We start from the raw sequence: 27,441 nt of genomic DNA on the forward strand, positions 1-27,441 counted from the left end.
TCTGTTGTGTCTGTTTGACCCTCAGATGCCCTCTTATTTCTTCTCTAAGGCAAGATCTCTCTTTCTCTCCTTTGCTAAAATCCCTTTATAAGTACAAACTCACTTCTCATGGTTTTCTCCTTACCTTTATCCCCCGTTTTGTTATAGTTTTTCTGCTCCCTCCCCACCTCCTCTTTTTTTTCTCCAAGCAATAGCAAATAATGCATTGGATGATAATGCAAAAATTGTATTGTAAACTGACCACATAGTTAACTAGTTAAAAATGTTATTTTTTGCTTTTAATACAGTTCATAAAGAGTGCACATAAGTGTTTATGGTTTGCATGATCGCACCCACAATGGGCATTTTCCTCCACTTCCTGTCTTGTGACTGTGTAGTATATTAAGTAGTCCTTGTTTTCTGGCCACATTGTCATAAGGTTTATTTTTTGGTTGTTTTTCGGTTGGGTTTTTTGGGTTTTTTTTCCACTGCAGAGCAAGTTTGTGTTGAGCTTGTGAAGCTGTAAATTGTCAAAATTCAATAAACAGCGTTATGAAATGAAAACATTCAATTTGAAGATATTTAGCTGTTTATTATCAGCCCACTAGCTCTGCACGTACTGTTTGAGTGAGTAGTGGGCTGCTTGTTGGAGAAAATTATTTAATCTCATTTAACACCTCTCAACATTATACCATTATGTGTTTACGCATTAAGCGCACAGATGATCACAGATGGTCCCACTGTGGGAACGATGCCAGCATCCTTCCTTTTAGCACCAATCAAACCACGCTAGAACAGGGCACAGTTATGCTGCTAGCCTCATAAATCAATGGATAATATAGTCTTCACACCAGGGATTTTATTTTTTTTGCGATCCTGTTTATGCTCTGTCAGTGTGAGCCCCCCCTCCTCCTTACACAGGCAACCGTTCCTGTCCCCACAGTCTCTCAAGGTCTGGTGGGAAAACAACAGTTGAAAAGCTGTAATTACAGCCTGAACATCACGGGCCAAAACGCATAATCCCCAGTCTGGAGCAGTGGAATGCAGAGCAAGCTGAGCTGAGCTCCCTGCAGTCTTTGATGTGAGGACTGGAGGGATCAGCACATAACGTTTGGTTTGGCCTGATTCTGCCAAGCCCCCCCTCATCTCCTCTGGGATTTTTTTTTCCTCCCTCCTCTGTGGTCTCCGAAGCCGAATCGAAGAACTACAAATATGACTGCCGGGTGCAGGGGAAATCAAAGTGTTTTGCTTGATAGGGATGCTGGGATTTTGTGTGTGCTACGATTGGTTATGTAGGGATTTGTGGGGCTGCGATGTATTAGCAACGTACAGCATCGAATATGTGAAGGATGAGTTTTCGGTATCTCTTGGCTTTTCTGAGCACTGGTGTGGATCTTTGAGAGAGCCCACCAACCTATAGCAGTTAACTAGCATGATCAAACGCCCACCCCACCCGACACAGACACACACTTACTAAAACCCCTTTTCATGTGCTGGATTGTCTCTGTATGTACATTACTGTCTGATTCTCTCAAATTCTCTCACTGATCTGCTTTAGCACTCCTCTCCCCCTTCTTTTCTTTTTTTTTTGTTCCCTCTACACATGCACTCAAAGTCACGTCAGCTCTTTTCTTTCTCTTTTCTTTCACCAAAATCTTTGCAAAGAATTATTAAACCTGCTCTTCGTCTCTCACAGCTTCTCCCCTCTTCCATTTTAGGTGAAGTGCGATCAGTACTGGCCAACACGTGGCACAGAGACCTACGGCCTGATCCAGGTCACTCTGCTTGACACAGTGGAGCTGGCCACCTACTCTGTCAGGACCTTCGCTCTTTACAAGGTACTGAAACATGGCATGTATAATGGAGTGTGCGTAATTGATCTGTTCAAATATTTATACATACTTCGTTGCAGGTCTATAAACAAAATTTCATTCCCAGCATGGTTGGATAGCATATTTTTAGAGCTAGCTCTGAGAGCTCACACTATAAACCATCCTGCTGCTGTAATGAGTGATCAAACCACATCAGCGTATTAATCAGTGGCTGAAGAGAGTGCCAACGAATACACTTTCTTTATATTTGAGCAGTGTTTGCCAAAAACTATAGTGCCCTGCAGATTTCTTTTAAAATAAACTAGACTAAACCTGATAGCCTGGGCAGCTCATGACATGCTTGTTTACGTTTTTTTAATGGGATTTGTGGACATTTACAAAAATTACAGAATAACTAAGTCTTTATATTTAACCCCACGTCTAATCTGCTCAACCAGAGTGGCTCAAATGAGAAGCGTGAAGTCCGTCACTTCCAGTTTACAGCCTGGCCAGACCACGGGGTGCCTGAACATCCCACCCCCTTCCTGGCCTTCCTTCGCCGGGTCAAGGCCTGCAATCCTCCAGATGCGGGACCCATGGTTGTCCATTGCAGGTATGTGTCTGTGTATTTTCAGTTCGGCTCATCCATTCTTATTATTCACTGAACCAGAATTATTTATGACATCCATCCACAACCATAAAGGAAACAGGTCTGCTCCGTGACTGTGTGTTTGTGAGTCTGCATGAAACACTTATGCGTTATTTTGGCATTTATGAGTTAACAACATTTTCAAAAGCCTGGCAGTCGGCGAAAATCAACAAGAGTCCAAGGGTGCTTGTATAAAATAGTTCAGAGGCGCTGAAGTAAAATAAGATTGACCTGCAATTATGCAAACCCCAAACATCCTGGCTGGCTTAGACACCCACATTCCTCCCACAACAACCTCCTTCATCTCCATCATCAGCTACCATGCTGACCCTATTTTCCATAATTAGCTTTCACAGTTGACAATATACCATTTAGGCTGGGGGTACATCTGGGTTCACAAGTTTATATTCAAATGAGCTGCTGTCTGAGCAGCAGGAGGCCAATGTGTTGGATGGAGAAGAGACTCTGGGAGCTTGTCATTACGGGCTTGGCACAGCGTTTAGCTCCAGAGCTCGAATGAAGCTTCTGTTTGCTCTTACTGGCAATCGCAGAGAAAAGAAGATAGAGCAGGGCAGTGGGAATATGGAGCAGAAACTCTCGGGAGGAAGAATTAGTGAGGTATGGATGTGGAGGAGAATGAAGGAGGGTAAGGGGGTAAGGCTGAGACAATGATGGAGAGGGAAAGGTAGCGAGGGACTGGGAGTTAGAGGAGGAGATGTGTGCAGAGTGAGAAAAAAGAAGGTGAGGTCAAATCCAGGACACAGTGAATGAAAGTGATGAATTAAAGAAAAGGAAAGATGGAGAGAAAATGGTTTCCAAGAAGAAGAAAAGGACAAATGTGAGTGTGAAAAAGTGTCGGGGCTGGCGTGAGAGGGTACTTATCGGGGAGAAAAAGAGGCAGAGCGACGGGGGCGGGATGCAGCGGAGAAGGTTGGCAGGAGAGCAGCTCTTCCTAATCTTCCGTAGCAGTCAGATGGAGTATCTAACAGGATTATCAGTCAAATTTAATTATCCTGGCAAGACTCCATCATAATGTGCTTTTACATTTCAACCAACCTCTGTATCAAACAACGGACCAAATCTCACCTCGACAACGCTCCCGCGCATGCACACCGATATTCATTTAACCACATAAAGAATTTTCTATTCACTTGCACAAACTTGCTTGGTCAGGTTGTCTCACCGTTTACTAGCACAGCAAAAATGTGAAGTGTTTGGGTGGGCAGCTAACGGTATTATATTTCCGGATCGTGTGTCGATAGGGAGGATATCTTCTTAATGCCAGCGAGACAGTGTTGCTGACTCATCGCTGATGTCAATTTTTACCTGCTTTGACGGAAATATTGCTGGCTGGGATCTCGATGATAGTTAGCTGATTTAGGCAAAGCATGTTATGTTTGAGCTCTGCGGGGACAGATTTGCACCAGGTATTAGGACACAGCGCACACACTGCAGTTTATGTGAGAAAATAACCTCACTATCTGGTTCTCTTTTCCTATTTCCAGTGCTGGAGTGGGCCGCACTGGCTGTTTCATTGTGATTGATGCCATGACAGAGCGAATCAAGCATGAGAAGACCATCGACATCTACGGTCATGTCACGCTGATGCGCTCCGAGAGGAACTACATGGTGCAGACGGAAGACCAGTACATCTTCATTCACGATGCACTGCTGGAGGCGGTGACCTGCGGGAACACCGAAGTCCCTGCGAGGAACCTGTACTCCTACATCCAGAGGCTGACGCAGATTGAACCAGGAGAAAATGTCACCGGCATGGAGCTGGAGTTCAAGGTGAGGAGGATTCACTTTGTTCCTCCGAAGGCTATAAAATTAAGCCCTACAGATTTATGGTGGTTCATAAAACCGATTCATGATAATAATGTAACACTTCACTGGTTTCTGTAAGGCCGAGTTGTCTTTTTCTTGCCCTTCGCCACCTAAAAGGTTAACAGTAAGAGCCAGTGAAAGCATCTTTGAAGCACTGCAGATCTTCAGGGCCTGCTCAGAGATATCCAGCGGGATAAATCACTGTCTGAAGACTTTACCTACTGGCCATTCTGTCCATATAAAGAATAGAGCAAACGTTCATATTTCATATTTAATTCTTGACCTTGAAAGCCATAACTGACCAAAAAACAAAGTTGCACTTCAGGTCCCATGCTGAGGGTTTTCATAGGAAGATGGTTCTTACCACCAAAGCTTGGGAAGAACGTTGTCTAAAATGACATACAGAATGTTTAATTCAGGAAGCTTTGACTTTGATAGCCCCTGAGCATCTTTCCCAGGGCTGTTAGTGGTTCTTACAGTTTCAATCCCCCTCTGAGAGATTCATATAGATGGTTGGATTTGAAGGGGATTATGGGATTGCACCTTTTGAATCTAAGGTAAGAGAGTTAGCTTTTCTGAGGGTTTCTGAAAGCATCGCAGTTTGGGAAGTTTGATAGGCATGCACGTAAAGACCAAATAATGTAGGCCAGAAAGTTGAAGTTTGTAATAAAATCTTAGGGGGTTGGAAGTTATAACAGCTTTTTCAAAACTTTAGGGAGCTGATTAGAATATAAAGTGAGAACAGCAAATGTAGGCATCATAAACAATCGCAGTGAGAACATAAGGGATTCAAAGTCTTGCTGGGAAGTGTTATTTTCATTATATTCTAGTTGTTATTTTGTTTACTGTGTTGTTTACCTCATGCCAGATGAGTTCTCTGCAGACCTGACTGGCCTGGCTGGGTGAAAAAGAGAGAATCGGTTGTAGCTTTACAGGTATACGTTGAAAGCAGGTGGCTTAATTTTTCCCAGGAATGGCTTGTGTCTGCTCAGACAATCAGAGGGCAAGGTAAACACAAAGTGACTCTGAGCAATCTCCCTCATCCTATGCCCCAGCTGTCCTCCCTCCCTCTAATAGGAGCGCTCCCCTCAGAATGACAATGAACTGAGCGCTCGCTGTATTGTTTTCACAGCCTTAGATTGATGTGAAACACATGGCGGGGTTGTCCCACTCACCATATTTCATCTCACTTGAACTCGCGTAGTATATCACAGCCCACCGTCTGAAAGATTACTTTCCACCTCCGTCAACAAAACACCAAAAGGTTGGAACTTCTCGTGTAAGAGAGGCGTCATGTCCCTCAAATAAAATCACAAAGTTGAAGCAAGCGTGTGAGGAAAAGGGAGAGGTGAATGTTTTCTGGCTGCATTTTGCCGTGTTTTTGTTTCTTTTCACAGAGAGTTTATTGGTGGAGTTCTCGGAGCTTGCCAGGAGGGCATGATTTTCTCCTTGGTGAAAAATATTGGCATGTATCGAAGCGGTGAAAAGCTTTGTTTTTGCCAGGCTTTATTGATAAGACCGCGTCAAATTCAAACCAAATGACATGAAGAATTACTATTGTTGATGCTGGAAACTGGGTTCAGAGTACCCAGAATGAACTGGTGAACTTGTGATTAGTGGGGATTTTCCAGCTCAGTCTGTCTGTAAGAAAATAAGGTACTGCTGTTTCTCCCACAGCACTCCGGTAGCCGCTGATGGTAGACGTTGGGTTCATGAGACCCCATTGTTTCCCCCTGAGTCTGCGGTTTCCCTCTGCCTATTCTCTGTTTCTCTGTGTTTCTTTTTAAACCGTGTCATCCAGTGGTCGAGTGTGAGCGAGTGTACTGCATGTACTTACGGCTGCCTGTCTGCACATATCCACATATGAATGTGTGTGTTCCAGTTTTTCTTTTTCTTTTTTTTTTTGACTGGATCAACTGTGGTTCACATGTGTGTGTTGAGACAGTGTGGGGCCTTGTGGTTTCCTGCCCCCTGACTTTTGATTTTCTCCTTCCTCTCCCTGTTCCATTCCCTACCGCTGCCCTCGTCCCCTATATCGGCCCTGCTGTGTTGATTCAGTTGAAGATGTCTGACTAAATATCCTGAGGCCTGCAGATTAAAGATGGTTTTCTAATTCCACTTGTCCAATAAAAAACCAAACCTTGTGCTTTTTAAAAGAGTACTTTTTTTTTCTTTTACTTCCTTGCTTATCCGTCCTTTTTTATTTCGCCATCATTTCAGTGCTCTCATCAGTGCTGCTTGTAATTCTTTTTCTGTAATTTTCATCTGCACAATATTACAGCATATTTCCTTTATTTCTTATATTTCAGCGTCTGGCCAGTGCCAAGGCCCACACATCACGGTTTGTGAGTGCCAATCTGCCGTGCAACAAGTTCAAAAACCGGCTGGTGAATATCATGCCCTACGAGACCACGCGTGTGTGTCTGCAGCCAATCAGAGGAGTGGAAGGATCCGACTACATCAATGCCAGCTTCATTGATGGATACAGGTCAGTTTAACATCAGTCACTTTACAATGTTCTCACGCATGGGGAGAAATTTATTTTCATTTATACTTATCCATGTGTTTATAGGCAGCAGAAGGCCTATATAGCAACCCAGGGCCCACTGGCTGAGACCACAGAGGACTACTGGAGGATGCTGTGGGAACATAACTCCACCATTGTTGTCATGCTAACCAAACTGAGAGAAATGGGACGGGTACGGATAAATGCACTCAAACACACTCAAATGTGATACATGCATTGGTCCTGCAGGATAAAAACATATAGCTGCACTGGTTGAATGTCTTTTTAATTAGCGTATCACAGTACTGTGCAAAAGTCTTGAGCTACATGTTGGTTTTTTTCCTTTGGACATTGGCAGCTTTTCTACTCATTTTCAGTCCAGTGCTTGACCATTTCAGAGGAATGTTGAGCTACTTAACACTGACCTATGAACCGTTCAAGGATAAAAAGGAACTGAACTCAAGAGATGAACCAGTGTTGGGTCTACACAAAGCAGCTTAGCAAAGAAGCAATTTTAAATTGTAGCTTTAGGCACTTTGTTACTAACAACCCATCACAAAAACACAGTTTGTTCCAATTTCTTTAGTTGAAATTACAGAAAATGCCAAAAAATTACACAGCCCATTATCATAAAATAGCTTTTTTTTGCACTAACAAGGCAGCTTTCAAAGGGCTATTAACTGAAAACCTGTTAGCACCTGACAGTCATGTCCTGGAGAAATAGGAAAAAAATGCTGCAAAGACCTGACACAGGGCCTGAGAGACGCATCTGGCCCTACAGACGACCCACCCACTGTTACCTGAAGCTTCATCAGGATGGTCTCAGTGAAAGGGTTGCTGTCAAGAAGTTCCTCTTAAGGAAGGAAAAGAGAAAGAAAAGACTGTGATATGCCAAAGAGTCTCAGAGATCCATTCGTGAAGACTACTTAAAGTAGAAATAAAGAAATAACAACAAAGCTTGCCTAGTAGTCTGTGTTGAAGAATAAAGGTGGTAATTACAAATATTGATTTTCACACGCGATAGAATGGTTAAAGATAAAAACAACAACAACATATAGACTGATTTCCACTCCCATTGTTAGGCTCTATAAAGTCTTATATTTTAGACCAAAGGAACCTGAAGAGGTTACAAATAACTTCAGTTAACAACAAAAAAGCATGTCACTTCACAGAAGGAAAGCAGACCATCCTATTCGGCTATTCAGAGCCCAGAGAATTACCAGTATGGAGATGTGTGTAGCTGTACAAGCTCTTAACTAAAAACTAGACAAAGAATTTACAAATCCTTTGAAACTCACATTAATTAAATGTGTTTGGGCTAGCTGCAGCTTTTAAACAATAGACCCACATTTTTCCCTTGATTAAGTGCCTAAGCGTGTACTATAACATGTAACACAATATATTGTCATTTGAGCTAATTATTTTCAGTAAAAGAATATATTGAAGGGCTGACTGAATAGCAGCATAATGAGCAGCTCCATGTGTTGTTGTTGCAGAAGTTTACATCAGGAGAGGACGGAACTGTGAATAACAATGTCCTCTTAAAATGGGCAGCAGAATAGCTTTTGATGCCTGCAATAGGGGAAAAGCGAATGTTTCGTGATTAAGAATTTGCAATTTTGGGGGGGGTAAATCTATCAAAAATTTAATATAATGAATTAAATATAATAAATGTTTGGGCGTTTTGAAGCATTATGCATGGCACAGTGAGAGTGATATGACTTTCAGTATTAATTCAGTGAACATAATATCTCATCTGCATTGAGATGGTCTTGAAATTAATAATGAATATCACAAGTTATGGTGACATTTCCGTTATAAATTGCCTAGAAATGGTTCTCCTCACACACTGAGTACTTTAAATATGATGCAGCGCTCTGAAGAGAAGCCTTTGTACTCTACAGGAGAAGTGTCACCAGTACTGGCCTGCAGAGCGCTCAGCCAGGTACCAGTACTTTGTGGTGGATCCCATGGCTGAGTACAACATGCCCCAGTACATCTTGAGAGAGTTCAAAGTCACTGATGCCAGGGTGAGTCGTCAGCCTGTGAGCAAGACAGACTAATTTGTACTGGCTTCCAGAATTTTCTGAGTTTCAAATTACCATATTTTCTTTCACCCAGGATGGCCAGTCACGGACAGTTCGTCAGTTCCAGTTCACAGACTGGCCCGAGCAAGGAGTGCCAAAGTCAGGAGAAGGATTTATTGATTTTATTGGCCAAGTGCATAAAACTAAAGAACAGTTTGGCCAGGACGGGCCAATTACTGTGCACTGCAGGTAAGGTCTAGGCTGCCTACAAATATCTCAACATTTCACATATTGTTCATTAAGTTGTGCAGACTCGATAAAAAAGAATACCTACAAATTCACCAGATGACCTGTGAGAGATTCTTGGAACATTTTGTTTCTGCTTGAGTAAAGACTTGGGGAATCTTTTACGTTAAATTTATTCCACTTCTCTGTTAAATATATACAGTGCTTTAATATCAGACAAAGATAGATGAAAAATGCCGTTTTTAAATAATGATTTCATTTAATAAGGGAAAAAACAAACCTTCCTGCTTCTATGTGAAAAAGTAGTTAAATGATAGATTAACTGTGAAAAAATCCATTTTTTGGGAAGCTAAGTTGAGTTAAATTTCAATACCACACTCTGGCCTGATTACTCCCAAACCAGTTGAATCAAGAAATCACTTGAATAGAGCCTTTCGGACAAAGTGATGTTGCTAAAAGATCTCCCAAAAAAACCCCAAAAAAAAACAACAGATGATGCCACGATCTAAAGAAACAGCTGAGATATAAAGTCACTAACATCTATCAGTCTGAAAAGGATTACAAAGCCATTTCTAAGGCTTAGGGACTCCAGGGAACCACAGTGAAGGCCATAAATGGAGAAAACTCAGAGCAGTAGTGAACCATCCTAGGAATGACAGGGCTAACAGAATTACCATGCTGATTACCTAGAGGTCACAAAAGAACCCAGAAAAACATCTAAACAACTGTAAGCCTCACTTGCCTTAGTTAAGGTCAGAGTTCATGATTCAAAAATAAGAAAGAGACTGGGCAAAAACCTTTTTTTTAAAGTCCATTTTGTATTTACTTGGTTTTCTTTGTCTAATATTAAAACTTCTTTGATGGTTGAAACACCTAGCTGTGACCGATATTGGAAAAAATATGAAATCAGGAAGAGGGAAATAGTTTTTCACAGCACTGGACTTTTTTTCTTGCTGATACGCTAATAAAGCACCACCACCGCTTGCTGCACCACGTGTGAGCAAATATTCAGAATAACGGTTTGGCACGACTAGTAGCAAACTGAGCTAGTGCATGATGCATACATAAGGAGATGTATTTCCAGCTCTGAATACGTTTCCACCTGTGCTCCAACAGTGCTGGTGTAGGAAGGACCGGTGTGTTCATCACCCTCAGCATCGTGCTAGAGAGGATGAGGTACGAGGGAGTGGTGGATATTTTCCAGACTGTCAAGATGCTGCGCACCCAGAGACCAGCCACCGTTCAGACAGAGGTGAGCTTTCTAAACCACTTCACGTCTTCAAAGAACACTTGAATGTTCGTTTAGTCTTTCTTCTCTTCTTCACAATTCTTCTGCTTCCCTCTAGGACCAGTACCAGTTCTGCTACCGCGCCAGTCTGGAGTACCTGGGAAGCTTTGATCACTATGCAACATAAACCCAGTGGCTGTCGATCATGCGCACGTTCAACCGAGTGCATTTTTCTCATGTTATGCACAGCCAGAATAAATGCACTAGGTTGCGATGTGCAGGTATGAAGACTTTGCCACTGCATGCAGAGTGAAGGGGGACCATCGGCTTATCCGTACCTAGAAACAGCACCTCTAACTGAGCCATAGCAACCTGCTTGACAAGGGTGTTTTCCTGCCACCCTCAGCCCAAACACACCCATTGGTCAGTCTGAAGCAGCAACTTCAACCACTGTTCCAATCAGAATACTTGATCAAATATAGATTTTTTCTTTTTTTTATTTGTTTCAGTGCTTTTCCGAGCACCCAGATTGCGTTTTTTGTTGTTTGGGTGTGGAACTCCACCAGTGTAGCATCACCAACCTAAATACGGGACCCAGCTACAGCATTTTTTTCTGTCACAGGAAATTTCGATTTTTCTATCTCGAGGACAGTTCAGAAGGAAGCTACAAATCCATCTTATGGAAACCTCGTGGACAAGAAAGAACTGGGATATCAAGCACCAGAGAATTGCCAACAGGAGCCTGAAAACACAGAGCACAGAGTATTAAAAAGACCAAGAACACGCAACTTAAAAAAAAAAAAGACACAAGAAGTGTGGGTTGTTTTTTTCTGTCTTATTTTGGAAACAGACTCTTGTTTCCTGTGAATGAAAAAGAAGACATTTCTACCATACAGTAATAAACACCACCAGTTCAACCTTATGCTTCACGATTTAAGATAAGGGAAGGTTTACTGAGGTCTAAAAATGCATACTGCAAAGTAAAACATTAATTTAGTTTTCTAGAAAAAATATGTGACTATATTGTTTTTTAAAAACTGGATATTCCATATGGCACGTTCTGTTTTTCCATTCTTATAGGTTTATGATTTTGTCACCGTTGCCCATACATGGGCAAAGTTGCTTTTTTTTTTTCTGTGTAATCCAATGAGCTGTAGCCATTTTCTTTTTCTTTTGTTAAAGTGATACGGTACTGTTTTAAAGTGTACAATCAAATCTAGTGTGGAAAATGTTCACAGTTCTATGAAAAAAAATCGAGTGTCACTCTCCTGTATTCTCCACCCACACGTTTCGCATGCACACAGGACTCTCAGCCTCATTACTGTCTCACTTGCGACGTTTAAAGACACGAAGACGGTAATTTCTCAATTCCCGAGGGCCCGCCGGGGTACAGTATTAGCACTGCTGCTACCAGAAAGTCCCCAGAATAATCCCGCCACGTTGTTCTGCGCGTAGCCCGAAAGAAAGCTGGGCGGACCACGACTGAAGCTAGTAAGCGCAGAGAGCAGACAAAATATTAGGTGTCCAAATAAGCTTCATTAAGATTTCCTAAGCAGAAAGCGAGACGAGCGAGCAGGAAAGGGATGGGAAAAGGAGAACAATTTTCTTACTGGAATGCTCACCGTTGACTTTTCTCTGTGTCTGATTCAGTGTGCAATAAGTAGATGTATTATATATTTTTGTGTCAAGTCACTAACTGCAGTTATATGCCATGATGATGATGACGGTGATGATGACGACGATAATACTGATGATGGTGCATCATTTTCCAGACACAAGGATGTTACACTTGATGTTCCCTCCACCATATAAAAGTGTTAGAGAAATAACCTCTGACCTCTTAGGAAGTCGATTTTTTTTTTTAATCAAGTCACATGTCCAGTAGATGATGTCATCCTTCTTTGTGTCACGGCGAGCAACGAATGATCGAAGTCATATTACAAACTGCATCTAATAAGTATTTTAATTTTAGATTTCTAGTGCCTTATATTACACGCCTATTTTGATAAAGTTACTTTAAAGGGTTTTTGTGTATTTTATGTATGCTTGTGTGAACCGAATGTGTGTGTGTGTTTTTGTTATGTTACAGTATGTGAAAAAGTATTTTATGGGATTTTTTTTGTTTTGTTTTGTTCTTTTTTTTCTTTGTTCTTTGTTGTTGTTTTGTTGTTTTTGGCTGTGAAATTTTGAATGGAAGGGTTTGTGTAGGCTGGACAGTCGTACTCACATTTTAAACCCAGCAACTGCATCATCATATCTCTTTTCATTCAAAAGAAAATAAGCATATGTTACAAGAGACTCGACTGCAGAAAAAATGTGGTTTTAAAGTAGGTTATTAGCAAGACAGACTGATCGTTTTTTTAAGGTTCTACGTCAAGCTTTCCATCTTTTCCTTACACAGGCTTTGTGGATATACTGTCATTACGGACACTTTTCTTTTACCCGCCATGAAATTTTGGTGCAGACTTTGAGCTGGCTCGAACAAGTCATACTTGCTCGGCTGTATAGAAATCTGTAAAAGCTGAATGGCTCTTTGTCAGTCTGTTTGAAAGGAGGAGCATCAGCCCGTAAGAGGATGCTTAAGTATCCCAGCTGAAGCCATTTACCTAAAATCAGTCACAGTGGGTCATCTGTGTTCCTCATTCTGCTGTTCCGCATTTTTCCTTTTCTTTCAAAAACGAAGGCTGAGAGAAGTTCAGGTGCTACGTCTCCGCTGACACAGAACCTACAGTATATACTCATTTTTTTGTAAGCCCATTAACTCTCGGCCATATGAGGGATTGTTGACAGTTTTCCACCATCTTAAAGTAACCTTGTTGTTGTTTGTATGCATGGTACCACTTTCGAGATGCCCCTTTGGTCGCACCTGTTACGGGAAGACTTGCACTTTCTCTCTTTGTACTATGCACTAATATTTAGTATCCTGTTAACTCCGATAGCCCCGGCCTCCCCCCCTCAAAAAAAGGAGTCTTACTTGAACTCAGCAAAGATGGACCCTGCAATGCTCACACGGTTGTGTATATGTAAATAACACAAAACACAGAGAGTAATTGAAATGCATAAATAGATGACTACGTAAAAGTAAATGAATTAACTGATGATAACGGCAAAGAATGAATAGAGATTTATCAGATATACAGAGCGATATAATAAAAGGATGCACCACAAGTCACAGTTTTTATGGCACAGCAGTATGTGCAATACATCACATTGTGGATTTGTTGTACCACAAAAGAGAAGTTTCACAAAACGAAGTGTTCTATTTTACCCTGATGTATCATGTAGATGGATTAAACTGGAGTTTATAAATTGTATAAAAAAATGAAAATATGATGTGTTATTGGGATCAGTTACCTCCAATTGGTCTGTACATGTAAACCTTTTTGTTTCCGTTTTCTGCTCCGAGTCAACAAGTGCTTTTTATTTTCTTACATTGGTTCTCGGAGCGCGTGAAAACTGAAAAACAGGTCTGTATGGATTTCTGTTCTTTATCGACACAAGTTTCATTTGTTACAAATAAACTCAAGTGAAAATGACTGTTACCGCTGTCATTTTTAAATGTTGAGTCAACCTTTGAATTCAAAATTTGGGCTACAAATGAAGGTTATCTGTGATAAATCAGCAAAAACACCAAATCTGTTGGTGTCTATGTACATGGAAATTTTAATTAACCACTTACATACAGAATCTAGTCAGAACTGCCGAGACCTGAAACAGGGATTGATATTATCTATAGATTTACGTAGCTACTGCAGGATGGTGATTTTAGTGAAAAATGACACGAAGATCTCCAGCAGGCCACAAGTGGGAATGTGTTTGACCAAACAATCAGACGTCAAGTCAAGTGCTTTTATTGTCATTTCAATCAGTGGTACAGTGGTACCTCACACAGGGAAACAAGACAGTGTTCCTCCAAGACCATGGTGTTACATATAACAGACGATCAACACAGGACTACATAAAGTGCAAGTGTGCAAAAAAACAGCAGACTGAACAAAACAATACGAACACAACAGTGCAATAGGAAGTTCATGAGGGTGACCTAAGGATCGGATGTCCTCTAGTGAGGCCTGTGCCTGGCACCCTGAATGTTGTCCTGTGCTGTTTACAGCAAGTTCACCCTGAGCACATGTGACACATGACTGTGAATAATGTTCAGCATGATCGATTGATGGGATGGGGAGGCATATTCATCATGGGGCACACAGACCTCTATAGGCTAGGCATTAGGTATTGGGATGAAATCCTCAGACACATTAACAGACCCCATGGCGGTGCTGACAGTCAGTGCCTTGGTACCACTGACCAGCCCCCACTCTCGCCTGTCATAAATCCAATAGAAAACCTGTGGCTGTGGGATGTTATGTTTCGGTTCAACCACCAGCCAGGTTGGACCTCAGACTGCCCAGGAGCTCAGTCAGGTAGGAGATCCTCCATTTTCATTTCCATCTGACGATGTACCCAGCCCATATCAGTGTAGATATGGGCTGTGGGGTGATCGTGGCTCAAGAGTTGGGAGTTCGCCTTGTACACTCTAAAAAGTAATTCATCAGGCCTTTTACCACCACTTGATTAAATCCATGGCTGCAACATAAAAATTCTAATTTATTGATTAAGATAGACCTTCTAAGTTGCAAACTTTATTTTTTTGGGTTGTGTTGAAATAATAATGTTGGTAATTACATTAAATTAATTTTATATGTAATTTGAAATTAAATCCCAATGTTAGTGGGTTTAAAATAAAATTCAAGTTGTAATTACTTAAAGAAATTGAATAGATAACTTATTCTTTTTCCACTGTAACTTCTGATTTCAAATTCCCTCCCCTACCGACTTAACTAGCCCGGGCAAATTCACACATGTTGCGTTGCATGGTGCAAGCTTTTGTAAAAGACATTTCAAGGTAAGTAACATTTCATTTACAAATAACAGTTCTACCAAAGCAAAGCATTTGTGCTAGTCACCTGTAGTGGATTTGTGTATGATGTGATGCTCATACAGATAAGGAAATACTTTGCACTACCACATGTAGCTAATGCTAGCCATTCTAAACTTTAGCACAGCAGAGGATAAGACTTATAAAGTTTCATTTGACAAAAGTCTTCAGCTAGAGAGTGCAACTGTGGCTAGGAAAAGCGTGGTTAAAGTTTTGCTACACAGTGCAATCTAATTTCGATCTTAGGCTGATTTTGTTTTTCTTTTTACCAAAATTAGAAGCCTTTAAGCTGTGAATAGTTTTGTCAGAGGATGACCTAGAGGCTTCTTTTTCCCCCCTGGCTCACCTATTTTATGTCTTTATAAAATTTGCATGACCTATATGTAATATTACATTGTAAATGATTTTGGTTACTATTGTGATACAGCTTAAAGTAAGTATTGTTCTTGATCTTAAGAGCTGCAGTTATCTTTGTTTCTTTTTGAAAAATCAGGTTGTGTGAAATATTGTTAATGTCATTCCAATAGCATTATTCTGGCATAGGCTATGTGAATCTACTTAACATCAAGACTTTATGTAAGCAGTTAGTATAGTGTGATAATCTAGGATCATTAGTGCTTTGTTAAGTTGGGACACAAAAAAAATAAAATAAATAAAAAAAAAAAAATCGAATTTCCCAGAGGAACCCACCCGAGGGATTAATAAAGTTCTATCTAATCTAATCTAATCTAATCTAATCTAATTTTTTACAAAATGGGCTGGGAGTGAACAATGTGTAAATTCGAAACCTCTGCAGAAACAGGGTTGCTAAAACATTAGAGATTACACCACGGTTATGGTGGGGAAGTCTCCCTTGTCTTCACCACGATTGTTTTGGTTCCCTCAAAACTTGGGGTAGCCTTAGATCACATCTATCCTCTTTAAATAATGTAATACAGCATTCATTAATGCAGTATAGCTAATAGTCTGCAAGGTTTAATTCTTCTGTTTGTGTGGTCTACAGATAAAGGAGGAGTTCAAGAGAATAACCACTGTAAGCCTTGAATGGCTACACTTGACCATTGCACCCCAAAACTGATGGATGTCATTTTATCAAGGGGAGGAGCTAAAGGAGTGAGAATCAGGCAGATCAAGGACATGCTTCTTGAGGTAGGACAACTATTTAGACTTTGGGTAGCTTTGAAATGCACTTTGTTGGCAGTCACCCATGTATTTTATACTCATACTTTATTTTTTCTTAAATAGCACAATACAATTGAAACATGCAGAGAAGTAACCATCTGCTGCCTTATCACTTTCCTTGGAGAGAAGGACGAGGACCTTTTCATGGAGTTTGGTGCAAGTAATTCAACAGTGTGTGTGTGTGTGTGTGTGTGTGTGTGTGTGTGTGTGTGTGTTCCATTGATCATCTGAATTCATTAAGATTCAGTAAGTATAAAAGTCTAATCTATAATTCACTAACCTATTTTTTAAAATTTGCTTTACAAGGACACCGAAGAACTTAAGGCAGGTGATGAAAACTGCCATCATCAGTAACCGGTACACCCCTGGATCTAACCATAAGACTGCAACCATTGTGGTGGAGGAAACAAAAATCATGGAGGGCCAGAATTTCCCAAGGTGCTGTGTTTTGCTCATGGGCATAATATATGCTCTCAATCTAAGCTAATGCAAGGATCTGAAATATACTTTTGAAGTTGTTCAGAAGCTGTTCCTTGACCTTGATGGAACCATCATTATGTTAAAGATGTTAACTCTGTTTCAAAAATTGTTAACTGTTTTGAATCCTGTATGTGTAACATTGATCTTAAAGGTGTTTGCTGCATTGTGTAATAGAAAGATGCAAGATCTTGTAAAGTTTAGTAGGCATTGAAAGTTAACATTTACTGAACACTTGCATGGAAGTATTACTGCAACAAAATGTTTTCTAAGTAGATTTTTTACCAATTGAACACATTTGTTTCTGTGGTGTTAAATACATAAAGGCATATACTATAACTTGGCTGAGATGGTATAAATCTAAATTTCTGGTTTATTTTCACTTTTTAAATACAAAGTGTTGAAATGCCTACTGTTAAAAAATAAAAAAGTTATTTGATAAAAAAAATGTTGAATGAATTCCTTTCTTAAAAGCTATTACAATAAAAAAAATAAGAGAAAGCTAAAATGATGTTAATAATGATGAAAATCAGCAACTTAATATTTTAAATAATGAACTTTAAAAAATTGTTTTTGTAATTGCTGTAATTAATTACATAACACTTAAAAATCATTTCAAATAATGTGGAAAAAGTAATTGGAGGAACATAATTTTTATGAGTAAACAACTTAAAAATATGTTTTTAAGCTACCAAATATTACGTAAATGGTAATTAAAATCACCTTTGATTATGGAGGATAATTTAATTCCCGTAACTCAATATAGTTTGTTGGTTCAATCGAATTTCAACATAAGTTATCATAACTCAAAAAGAGTAATGGAAACTGTTGCGTTAATTTTTTTTGTTGAGCTTAAACAATAGTTTTTAGAGTGTAATCGGAAGGTTGCCGGTTCGAGCCCCGGCTTGGACAGTCTCGGTCTCGGCAAGACACTTCACCCATTGCCTACTGGTGGCGGTCAGAGGGCCCGGTGGCGCCAGTGTCCGGCAGCCTCGCCTCTGTCAGTGCGCCCAAGGGTGGCTGTGGCTACAATGTAGTTTGCCATCACCAGTGTGTGTGAATGGGTGGATGACTGGATATGTAAAGTGCTTTGGGGTCCTTAGGGACTAGTAAAGCGCTATATAAATACAGGCCATTTACCATAGATATCCAGCATGATTTTTTCCCCATTGAAGGCTGATGTGCTTTGAAAGTGTTCCTTTAATTATTTTGAGCAATGTGAATATGCAGCGTTAAGTCCCATTCTTTTCAGTAATTCATGCATAATGTGTAGATTTTATGAGATGTCTGTATAAAAAATTAATAATACACTGTAACTGTTGAGAACTGTTGTCAGTACTGTCTATGGGCTACAAGAAAATAAAATATTGCTTACAGGCTGTTATTCCAGGAGCAACAGAAAACCAAATTCAGACAAACTCCACCGACAAGACTTAGCAAGCTAAGTCATAAAAACTAAATTAACAAACAGTAAAACTATTATTATTTTTTATAAATGTGAGCACCTTCAAATGGGCTCCAGCAAAAGCAGGCAGGAAATAGATGCAGGTGAGTATTTTCTTGTACACATTTTCAGCAAAACAGCAACGCTAATAGCAACTCAATCTCCACAAAAGGGCAAACAAAGGTGCCTTTACAGCTCATAACAAACGTGATTTTCCACAGTTTTTCCCTTCAAAGCATCTTTACGCTGGCAGCAGTCAAAACAATAATATCATCGTACGTGGAGACAATTACATTTCATGTTAATACACCACTTTATTAGGTACACCTGCTCTACTGTTTGCCAACAAAAATCTACAATCAGCCAATCACATGGCAATACATCTGTTCATTTAGGCATGAAGACATGGTTTAGACCACCTGTTGAAGTTCAAACCATGCTTCAGAATGGGGAAGAAAGGTGATTTAAGCGGTGCCAGATGGCCTGGCCTGAGTATTACAGGAATTGCTGATCTACCCACCCACGATTTTCCTGGACAAGCATCTCTCTGGGGTTCATAAAGAAAAAAGCCGAAAAAGGCTAAATATCTGGCAAGCAGCAGTTCTCTGGGCCAAAATGCCTCGTCGATGCCAAAAGTGAGAGGAAGGCAGCAGTAACTGAAATAACCACTGGACAGCACCCCCTCACTCCAATATTCCACCTCTGGATTCAGACCCATTCCTGTGTCTGTGTGTGTGTGTGTGTGGGGGGGGGGGGATTTCCCTGTGAGTTATTCGACCTGTGACTGATGAAAAATACTGATCCAAGACGAAAACATGGGCGATTATCTCTTCTAGTGTTGTAATTTGCTCAGCTCTTGTAACGATTCTCTTTCTCTAAGTTTGATTTATTTGATTCCTTTTGAGATGTTATATTTTGCTAGGCCAACTGTGGTGTGGTAGTTACTGTGGTTGTTGTGAAAGCTTCATTTACTGCTGGTTAATTAACTGCTTCTTTGAAATGATTCCTTTCTTATTTCCTCTTTAAACTAATGTGTTTCTTATTATGTGAATGGCACGAAGGCCTTATCAGCCATAAGCCACTGTTGAGGCGTTTCTAAAACCAAGATAATAATAATATAGTAATTAAATCACAATATTTTACAGCAGCTTAACTTATTCTGACTGCAGAGCTGAGTCTGGTGTACTAATATGGTCATTGTACAGACAGACAGCCTTTCATGCCACCCTCTGGTCATACCAAAAACATTTTACTCCCCAGTTAATGGAAAAATGTTCAGAATAGCAACATTTTTTCTCCTTTTTTCTCTCTTTTTTCATCTCCGTGCTTTAGATCCAGCAGTTTATCAGCAATAATGTGTTTGGATGTGCAATGAGCACTGCAGCCTCACGGGACTTTGTGCTATTCTTTTAGTCTTGTTAAAGTCATATTAGAAAACAGATTCAGGCAATAAGTGGAAAGAGCTGAAGCTGATGCTTATTCATGTGTGGCTCGTACTTCAGTATAGGCACAGAAAATAAATGAGCCTTTTTTTTTCTGAGGGAACATTTGAGAGCTGTCTTTTGCTAAATCACCAATGTTTTAATGTTTGCCTGTGCTATGAACTATCATCTCACTTCCCCTTGTTTGGCCTTTTACATCATTACACTTATCCCCGTGCTCTCTGTTTTGCCTCTTTTGTACTGGGTTTTGCCTTCAGAACTGCCTTAATTTTTTCTGTGTTGTTTAAACATTGTTCAACTGATAGGCAAAAGAAAATATGCCCCATCCCATTACACCCCAACTACCAGCCTGAACTGGATGGATACAAGATACAAGAAAGGATCCATACTTTCACATTGTTTGTTGCACCGTGCAAATTCGGACCCCAGTATCTGAATTTCAAGACAGAAACTCTGTAGACCTGGGAATATTCTTTTTATCATCTATTGTCCAACTTTGATGAGCTGGTGTGAGTTGTAGGTCAGTTTCCCGTTTTTGGCTGACAGGAGTGGCACCACATGTGGTCTTTGCTGCTGTAACAAAAACATGTTGTGCATTTGCAGATGTGCTTCTGCCTACCTTGGGCATTTATTTTAAGTTATTGTTGCCTTCCTATGAGCTCAAAGGTCATTCTCCACTGGCCTCTAACACCAACAAGGCATTTTTCACCAAGAGAACGGCCATTTATTTTGTCTTTCATCTTCCTCTGACCATTCTCTCTAAACCCTGGAGACGGTTGTGTGGGAAAATCCCAGCAATTTATGAAATACTCAAACCAAGCAGTCTAGCTAAAATAAACTTCCATCTTTGTGAGAGGTTAAGCAAGTGCAAATAGAGGTCTGGCTTACCTAAATAACTCTGCCCATTATCCTGTCACACTTGATAGTGTGATAATAGAGGAAAAGTAATTCAGCACTTCCTGACTGACTGTGAAACGTATTGTAAAGAGAAAGCACTGAGTGCATAAATTTTATTAATGCATGTTACTGAAATTCCTAAATAAGTTATAGCCAGGGCTGGACTGGGACAAAAGATCGGCCCGGGTATTGACCAGTTGTGACAGTGATGTACACGGTCATGTTGATATATATGTATGATTTGTATACAGTGTATCATCTTCATGCTTCCCTCTCACCAGATATCCAAACCGATATCATGACCAGCAGCTTTTACAGCTGTGGCTCCAGCGAACATCAGCTGATATTAGAAAGTAATATTAAATAAATTCAAACAACAGCTGATCAGGATTAAACGTGCTGCTGTTGTTTAGCGCGACATCCGCTGGTTTCCTCTTTCTGGCGCAAAGTGGGCAATAAACAGACAAAAGAGACGATCAGCTGATCATTGATCAGTTTTCATGATTGAAGTAGCAACAGGAGAGGGAGGGGAGAGAATGAGAGAAGAAGAGGCAGCTGTGCAGCAAAGACACAGAATAACTCCAGCTTTGTGTCTTTTATTGTTGGCTAATCCACCACCTTTCATTGTTTATACGTTACAAAAACAAGCAAACAAAAATGAAAAATCACCATCGGCCCACCGGTATGCCCAATGGCCAGTCCAACTGTGGTTATAGCTTAAAGTTTGAGCTGACCTGTGAGTTCTGACAGATTAGTTAGAACAATAAATAATCGAGTCATTAAGTGTGACAGATTGACATATGATGCACTAATTTTTTTTTAAAGCTTTATAGTGACAACGACAACGATAACTGGCTTACAACTCAAACTATGCAAATAAGAAATGTATCTTCAATTAGATTTGAATTCTCTGTTCAAACCTTCAGTTTAACTTTTCCTCTTTATTCTCAAGAAGGATCCAAAAATTCTAATATAGCTGGCCAAAACATTAGACTCCTAACAAAGTCTACCCTGGTAAAAGGAGTAAACCTTTTCAATAGCACAGCACCCAGTGCATAACTTTGAATATTTACCAGCAGCTAAAAGGCCTGCTCGGATATGTTTTTGTCAAAGGTTTAGAAAAAAAGTCCTACAGGACTTGAAAGAACAGCAGGGGTAGCGTGATTGGGTATTATGGGCGCACAAAAGAACGGTGTTAAAAGGATGTTTAGCTCTCTTTTTTGGCATTTTTCATCAAAGCTGACTTGTCTTCTTGCTTTGGCTTCAGTATCACAAAGAGCCATCTGAAGCTGGCTGTGACGTGGTTTCCATGGGAGTACAAAGCTTTTTGAAGCCAGTTAAGATACCGCATGGATTTCACTTTCCGTTTGCTCTGCCAAGCTGCTGGGAACACTCTGCTCCTTATCGTTCAGTGTGAGGCGCCCTTATACAGTATGTACCTGCAAGGGCTGACCCCATAGTTCAGAGTATCCCAGATTAAACATATGTAACCGGTACTTCTGACTTGCACTTGAAGCTTTGGTTTCTAAAAGCATTTATGAAAACCTGAACACATCAGAAAAGTTTAATATTTAAACATAATTTACTGTTATATCTTTGAAAGCATAACAAATTTAAACCACTGTGCCAAGAGGTGAGAGCATGACAAAAATAATGGTTTGAAATAAATTCAGTGATATTACTGAAGACAATAATTGATCATGTGATGACTTCCTGACATCAGCCTCTTTTCATCTACTCTGCAGTTGTGTGAAATAGAAAGTTTCACATGGTTCTTTGCAGTCATGTGCTGGAATTAAAAGGGTAAGTAGCAGCACTTAATTGACTGTCAGCAAGTGTGAGCACCTCTGCAAAGCAGAAGTTTGCGGATCAATCTGGACAGGTTATAATGCCATTTCCGAACAATTTCAAGATGATCATTCTACTAGGAAAAAGATTATTTCCAAATGGAAAACATTCGAGGCACTCGCCAGTCTTCCTGGGAATAAATCCCAAGGTCAGACAGTGCATTGCTCAGAAAAATTGCAAAAAACACCAGAAGTACATCTCAGAGTGTACAGCCCTCAGTTAGCAGTATAAAAGATTAAAGAAGTATGGCTTGTTTGGAAGGGATGCCAGGACAAGGCTTCTTCTCTTTAAGAAGAACACGGCAGCACAGCTTATGTTTGCAAAGTTGCATCTGGCTTGTTTTGAGTCACACGACCTGGGCACCCTGCAGTCTCCAAATTAACCATAAACTCCTCTGTATACCAAAGTATTCTAGAATCAAATGTGAGGCCAGCTGTCTGATAGTCTGGCCAGAAGTGGGTCATGCAATAGGGGAGGATGCCAAGCACAGCGGCAAATGTACAACAGAGTTGAAAGAAAAGAATCAAGGTGTTGCAGTCCAGAGCTCAGCCCAACTGAAATGCTGTGGTGGAACCTTAACAGAGCTGTCATAGACAAATGCACACAAACCTCAATGAAGTGAAGCAACACTGTAAAGAAGAGTGGACCAGAATTCCTCAACAACAATGTGAGAGACTAACAAAGTGATACAGGAAACAACTGCTGCAGGTTATTGTTGCTAAAGGTGCTTCTACACACATATGAATCAAGAGGTGGGCTTTTTATTTTTCCCCAACTGTAGATGATTTAATGTCAGTACCTAGTGGCAATGCCCACAAACCCGTAATCTATCACTAGTTTTAAAACCTTACATTGTATACTCTAATGCATATACTATTAAACACCCAGGTATTGTTTCAGTATTTGTGTTCATAATAGCTTTGAAAAGCTTTTCAGTGGCTCCTAAACTATCATTTCTTTTGGAGTTAAAATAACTGAAAACTGAATAGAAAAACATATGTAATGTTTTATTGTTTTCCTTACAGCAGTTAGCAATAGCTTAACTATAGCAAGCCAAAAATAAATACAAATTTTAAATAATTTCAACAATGTGTTTCATTCAAGAGGGCAACAGTAGCATTTCACGTTAATTGGACGAAAAGTCCAACACAAAGCTATGGCTTCCTGTCTGTTTTTCCCCACAGGAAGTTATGAGCACGTGGTCATTTTTCTTAATGCTTTTAAACTTGAAATTACACAATTCACATATGTATTTATTTATTTTTTATCTGTAAGGGAATTTTTTTTAAAAAAAAATGGGCAGAGAGGAAGCCATTCTTGCGTAACTGGACTCGGCCCGGCAGAAGCAGTTAAGAGACGATGCTGAACATGCAGTAAGACATGAGGAAAATACTACAGGCAAAGAACGTAAACATTGAAAATCAAAACTTAAAAGATCACCCAAAAGGCTACCGTATGTGGGCTAATTAGAAAAATCGCTTTTTGAAGTTTTCATGTACAAAGCAAAAAATGTTATTCCAAAAAAGGGTGATGTGACCATTATAAGTCACAATTAATTTCCCTGACGGTTGTGAGAGCATTAGGCAACTGAGGCAACAATGCCCTCTGTTAACCCATTCTGTAAGAGTCCAATCAAAATTCCTCCCCTGCCTGTTACACCATCCAGTCACTGATGTAAAATGTAGAAGCACACGCAAGTCAACATCCACCTAATCCACATCACCTCATTCAACCCCCCTTTACATCATTTCCTCAGAACTTTTCACAGGAAACTTGTGTGGGCAAGAGTTAAGATGTAAATAGCAATCCCCAAATCCCCAAAACTTACAAGCACACACACACACACACACACACACACACACACAAACAAGCTCCCCTCTACATCCACTGTTAACTCAGTGCATTCATTTGTCATTGATGCTTCTCCATGACTTCATTTCCCTTTGTGGCTGCGTTGCTCCCATGTGCTTTTGGCAGTTGTACGGAGGCCTGGCAGGGCCACATAGTCTTTCTGGAAGCGTGAATTTGGCGTTCTCTGTCGTTTCCTCTCCCCCTGCGTGGTGAAGAAAGCATCCTGGAAACGCATGCTCGAGGCCGTTGACTAGAAAACAAGACATCAGAAAGCACCAATGAGTAATAGCAAAATGTTCCACATGGCATGAGAATATTCTGTTTGTTTATGCCAATGAAGTTTGAAACTTATGCTTTTAAAGTTTATGTGTAAATCTTGTAAATCTAATACTTACAAGTCTGCGCTTCACCTTTTTGGGGAGGTCTTCGTCTAAGGTGTAGACATCTTCTCTTTTGGCCAGCACCTGAGAGCCGTCTTCAAACTCCACCTGAGATAAGGTGAAACCAATCAGCAGCTATCCAAGAGGTTTTAAAGAAATGTGTTGCATTTATACAGTTTTCATGCACATGCACACTCAAAATCTTGCCACCAAATTTACTGAACATTTTTGCTTAAAAAAAAAGCCAAAAAAACCCCCTCCTATTTACATTTAACTGTCTTCTAAATATTTTTTACTTAATCATCTTTGATACTGCAGTTACATATGGTGGTATCTGTAGGTTTGTTGCATTAATAATGCAGAACAGTCTAAGGAGCTGGGAAAGAAGGCAACTGGACTTCTTAAAGTTTCTTGAAGAAATTAAACCTCTCATCCAAGAGGCTTCTTCAGATCTAAAACCCAATGCTGGAGTCTCCCCGGTATTTAAACCCTACTATTAATCATACGCCTTGTCACATGAGCCCAGGTGTCAAAATAGCATTTCCCTCATTGCCGAGCTTCAAAAATGGCGGTTTTGATTCTTGTGAAGGAGTCCGAGTTTGGATTCCAGCTCAGCTCAGCTGGAACTCTGGCCAAGCAGGTACTAAAAACACCTAATAGAAAATCCAAAAGAGAGCAGATGCTAGTGGCTTTTGGTTGCGGCAGATGGCCGCATCTCAGAGAGGCTGTTTCTGCTGGCATTTTCTTCCTGTTAAAAGGAGTTTTTCCTTCCCACTGTCAACAAAGCGCTAGCTCAAAGGGAGTCATATGATTTTTGAGATTTTCTCTTTTCTTTGTATTATTGTAGGTCTTTACCTTACAATAAAAAGCACCCTCAGGCAACTGGTGCTATATAAATGAAATTGAATTTAAAATTGAATGTGGTGTCATAAGCCACCCCCTCTGCTCAATGATGGTCATTCACAGTGGGAGTCCAGTTGCTTTCTATCCAAGCTCCTTAGAGTACCATGACCTGGATAGCTGAGAACCTACACAGGCATTTATATAACACAGGCTTTTTTCTGTGTGTTTTTCAGGCTACCATTATTACAGACTATAAGAGGCCACAAAGAATTTCTTTCCCCTCACTTTAACAACATTTTTGCCAGAATGCACAAGTGTGCCGTTCCACCCCTTAGCTCTAATAAAAAAAGATCAAATAAAGACCATCTTCATGTTACCTCTGCTCTTTAAACATTAACGCTGGAGTTCTTGGAAAAAAAGCAGGGGCTTCATCTCTAAAATACACCTTGACAATGGAAAGTTCTTGTCCAGCCATTTTTTCCCATCTTAATCTGACCTATATTAAACCGTCTTTGCGTCACAGGTGCATTTGTGCATAAGTAATGGTTAACGCCCAGCTCGCCTAAATAAAGCTTAAATGGAAGCTGCATGAGTCTTAGCTTAGTTAATATTTCAGTGAGTTTGAATAATGCAGATTGTCACCTCCTTCTCTTCTTCCGTCACTTTTCACTTGCTCACTCTCCATCTTTTTCCCCCTCTCCCCATTTTCTATCTCTATGTCCAAACAGCTTTTGCTTCCTACGTCTGTCTTTTACCCTCCCGTCATCTTTAATCTCCTCTTGATCATCGTGACTTCAGCGCTTCCCTCAATCCCCCTGTCTTTTCTGTCCACACGTAGACCAGGGGACATTGACAACGTCAGCGTTGAGGGAGTTCAACAAATTTACTGCTATGCCGCTTTGACCTGCAACTATGCCTGAAAGTCTATTCAGCACAACGTGGCCATTTGTTTTTCTCTCCCATGCTCACTCACTGCTGCCGTGACTGAGTAGTTTACAGATGGATCGCATGTTCAGGTACCTGGTACATGTAGGAGACGTTGGATCCCAGGTATTTGGCACTGTAGAACAGCCCATCAGGCCATTTTACTTGAACAGCTTCCCCCACTTCAGGAGCACCCAGGTTCACACAATCTCTGCTCTGAAATACAAGAGAGTAGTAGATGGTCTGTAAGTGTCTAAGTGTTTCAAAACAATTTCAAAAAGACAGAAGAAGTCATTCAAAGTGGGTGTCAGGATAACTGCTAAAGAGAGTAATTCCCTTTGATATATTTACCTGCTAAAAAAAACTCAAGTGGACTGACAACAGCTTTTGCTATAGTCGAGAATTTGACAGTCGAGTGCTGTTGAGATCTAAACTCAAAGCTGCATACAAAACTTCTCAGCCCAAAATGGTTGAGACACTATGGTAATGTAAAGAGCAAATGGTTTTGTTTCAGTGTTCAGACAGCAGGACCTCGTGAATGCTTTGTGCTACCGTGACACACTGAATATCCCCGAGAAACTTGTTTTCTTGTCTTCTATGTAAGGGGCTTCAACACTAGACAATCAACAAGCTTTAAGGTGTACATAGCTTTTTAACAAAACAAGCACAAGGCTTCAAAACATACACATTCAGTTATTTTGGTGTAATATACAATATCTTTGGTAGCTAGCTGAGGCTCAGGACTGAATGCTCTTAACTTTAATGTGCTCTTAAATATAGAAACACACGTTTAGCTGTCAGTTTCCATACTCCCATGGAAACCCCTGGTGTGCGATATTGTATTTTTCTCTGAAAGGCCCTTTCAGAAACCCGCTGAAAGATTTACAATGAGAAACACTAGAGCATATTTTCAAAGGAGAAAAAGAAGTTCCTCTTAACGAGGG

General features: G+C 40.3%; 2 protein-coding genes across 12 annotated transcripts in view; one reads left to right on the forward strand and one right to left on the reverse strand.

Annotated features, from left to right (window-relative positions):
- The window catches only part of ptprdb (protein tyrosine phosphatase receptor type Db), a 157,231-nt gene extending 143,422 nt beyond the window's left edge, over window positions 1–13,809 (forward strand). For 5 of the 7 annotated variants that reach the window (XM_085277015.1, XM_085277019.1, XM_085277016.1 and 2 more), the window contains 10 exons: window positions 26–49; window positions 1,698–1,817; window positions 2,249–2,403; window positions 3,945–4,230; window positions 6,576–6,754; window positions 6,839–6,965; window positions 8,677–8,802; window positions 8,894–9,048; window positions 10,162–10,297; window positions 10,392–13,809. In XM_085277015.1, the coding sequence (XP_085133141.1) occupies window positions 26–49; window positions 1,698–1,817; window positions 2,249–2,403; window positions 3,945–4,230; window positions 6,576–6,754; window positions 6,839–6,965; window positions 8,677–8,802; window positions 8,894–9,048; window positions 10,162–10,297; window positions 10,392–10,460 (1,377 nt within the window). In that variant the 3' untranslated portion in view covers window positions 10,461–13,809. The remainder of the gene's footprint in view (window positions 1–25; window positions 50–1,697; window positions 1,818–2,248; window positions 2,404–3,944; window positions 4,231–6,575; window positions 6,755–6,838; window positions 6,966–8,676; window positions 8,803–8,893; window positions 9,049–10,161; window positions 10,298–10,391) is intronic. The other 2 variants (XM_085277020.1, XM_085277018.1) reach the window with 1 other exon arrangement.
- Window positions 13,810–23,485: 9,676 nt separating this feature from the next.
- kdm4c (lysine (K)-specific demethylase 4C) overlaps window positions 23,486–27,441 on the reverse strand; it is a 30,768-nt gene continuing 26,812 nt past the window's right edge. For 4 of the 5 annotated variants that reach the window (XM_085277028.1, XM_085277026.1, XM_085277024.1 and 1 more), the window contains 3 exons: window positions 26,594–26,713; window positions 24,746–24,838; window positions 23,486–24,600 (listed from right to left, as the gene is read on the reverse strand). In XM_085277028.1, the coding sequence (XP_085133154.1) occupies window positions 24,433–24,600; window positions 24,746–24,838; window positions 26,594–26,713 (381 nt within the window). In that variant the 3' untranslated portion in view covers window positions 23,486–24,432. The remainder of the gene's footprint in view (window positions 24,601–24,745; window positions 24,839–26,593; window positions 26,714–27,441) is intronic. The other variant, XM_085277027.1, reaches the window with a different exon arrangement.

Source organism: Mchenga conophoros, linkage group LG6, assembly GCF_057382185.1.
Source record: "Mchenga conophoros isolate Kocher_MC1m ecotype Shallow Benthic linkage group LG6, M_conophoros_male_GT1.1, whole genome shotgun sequence".
Lineage (NCBI taxonomy): Eukaryota > Metazoa > Chordata > Actinopteri > Cichliformes > Cichlidae > Mchenga > Mchenga conophoros.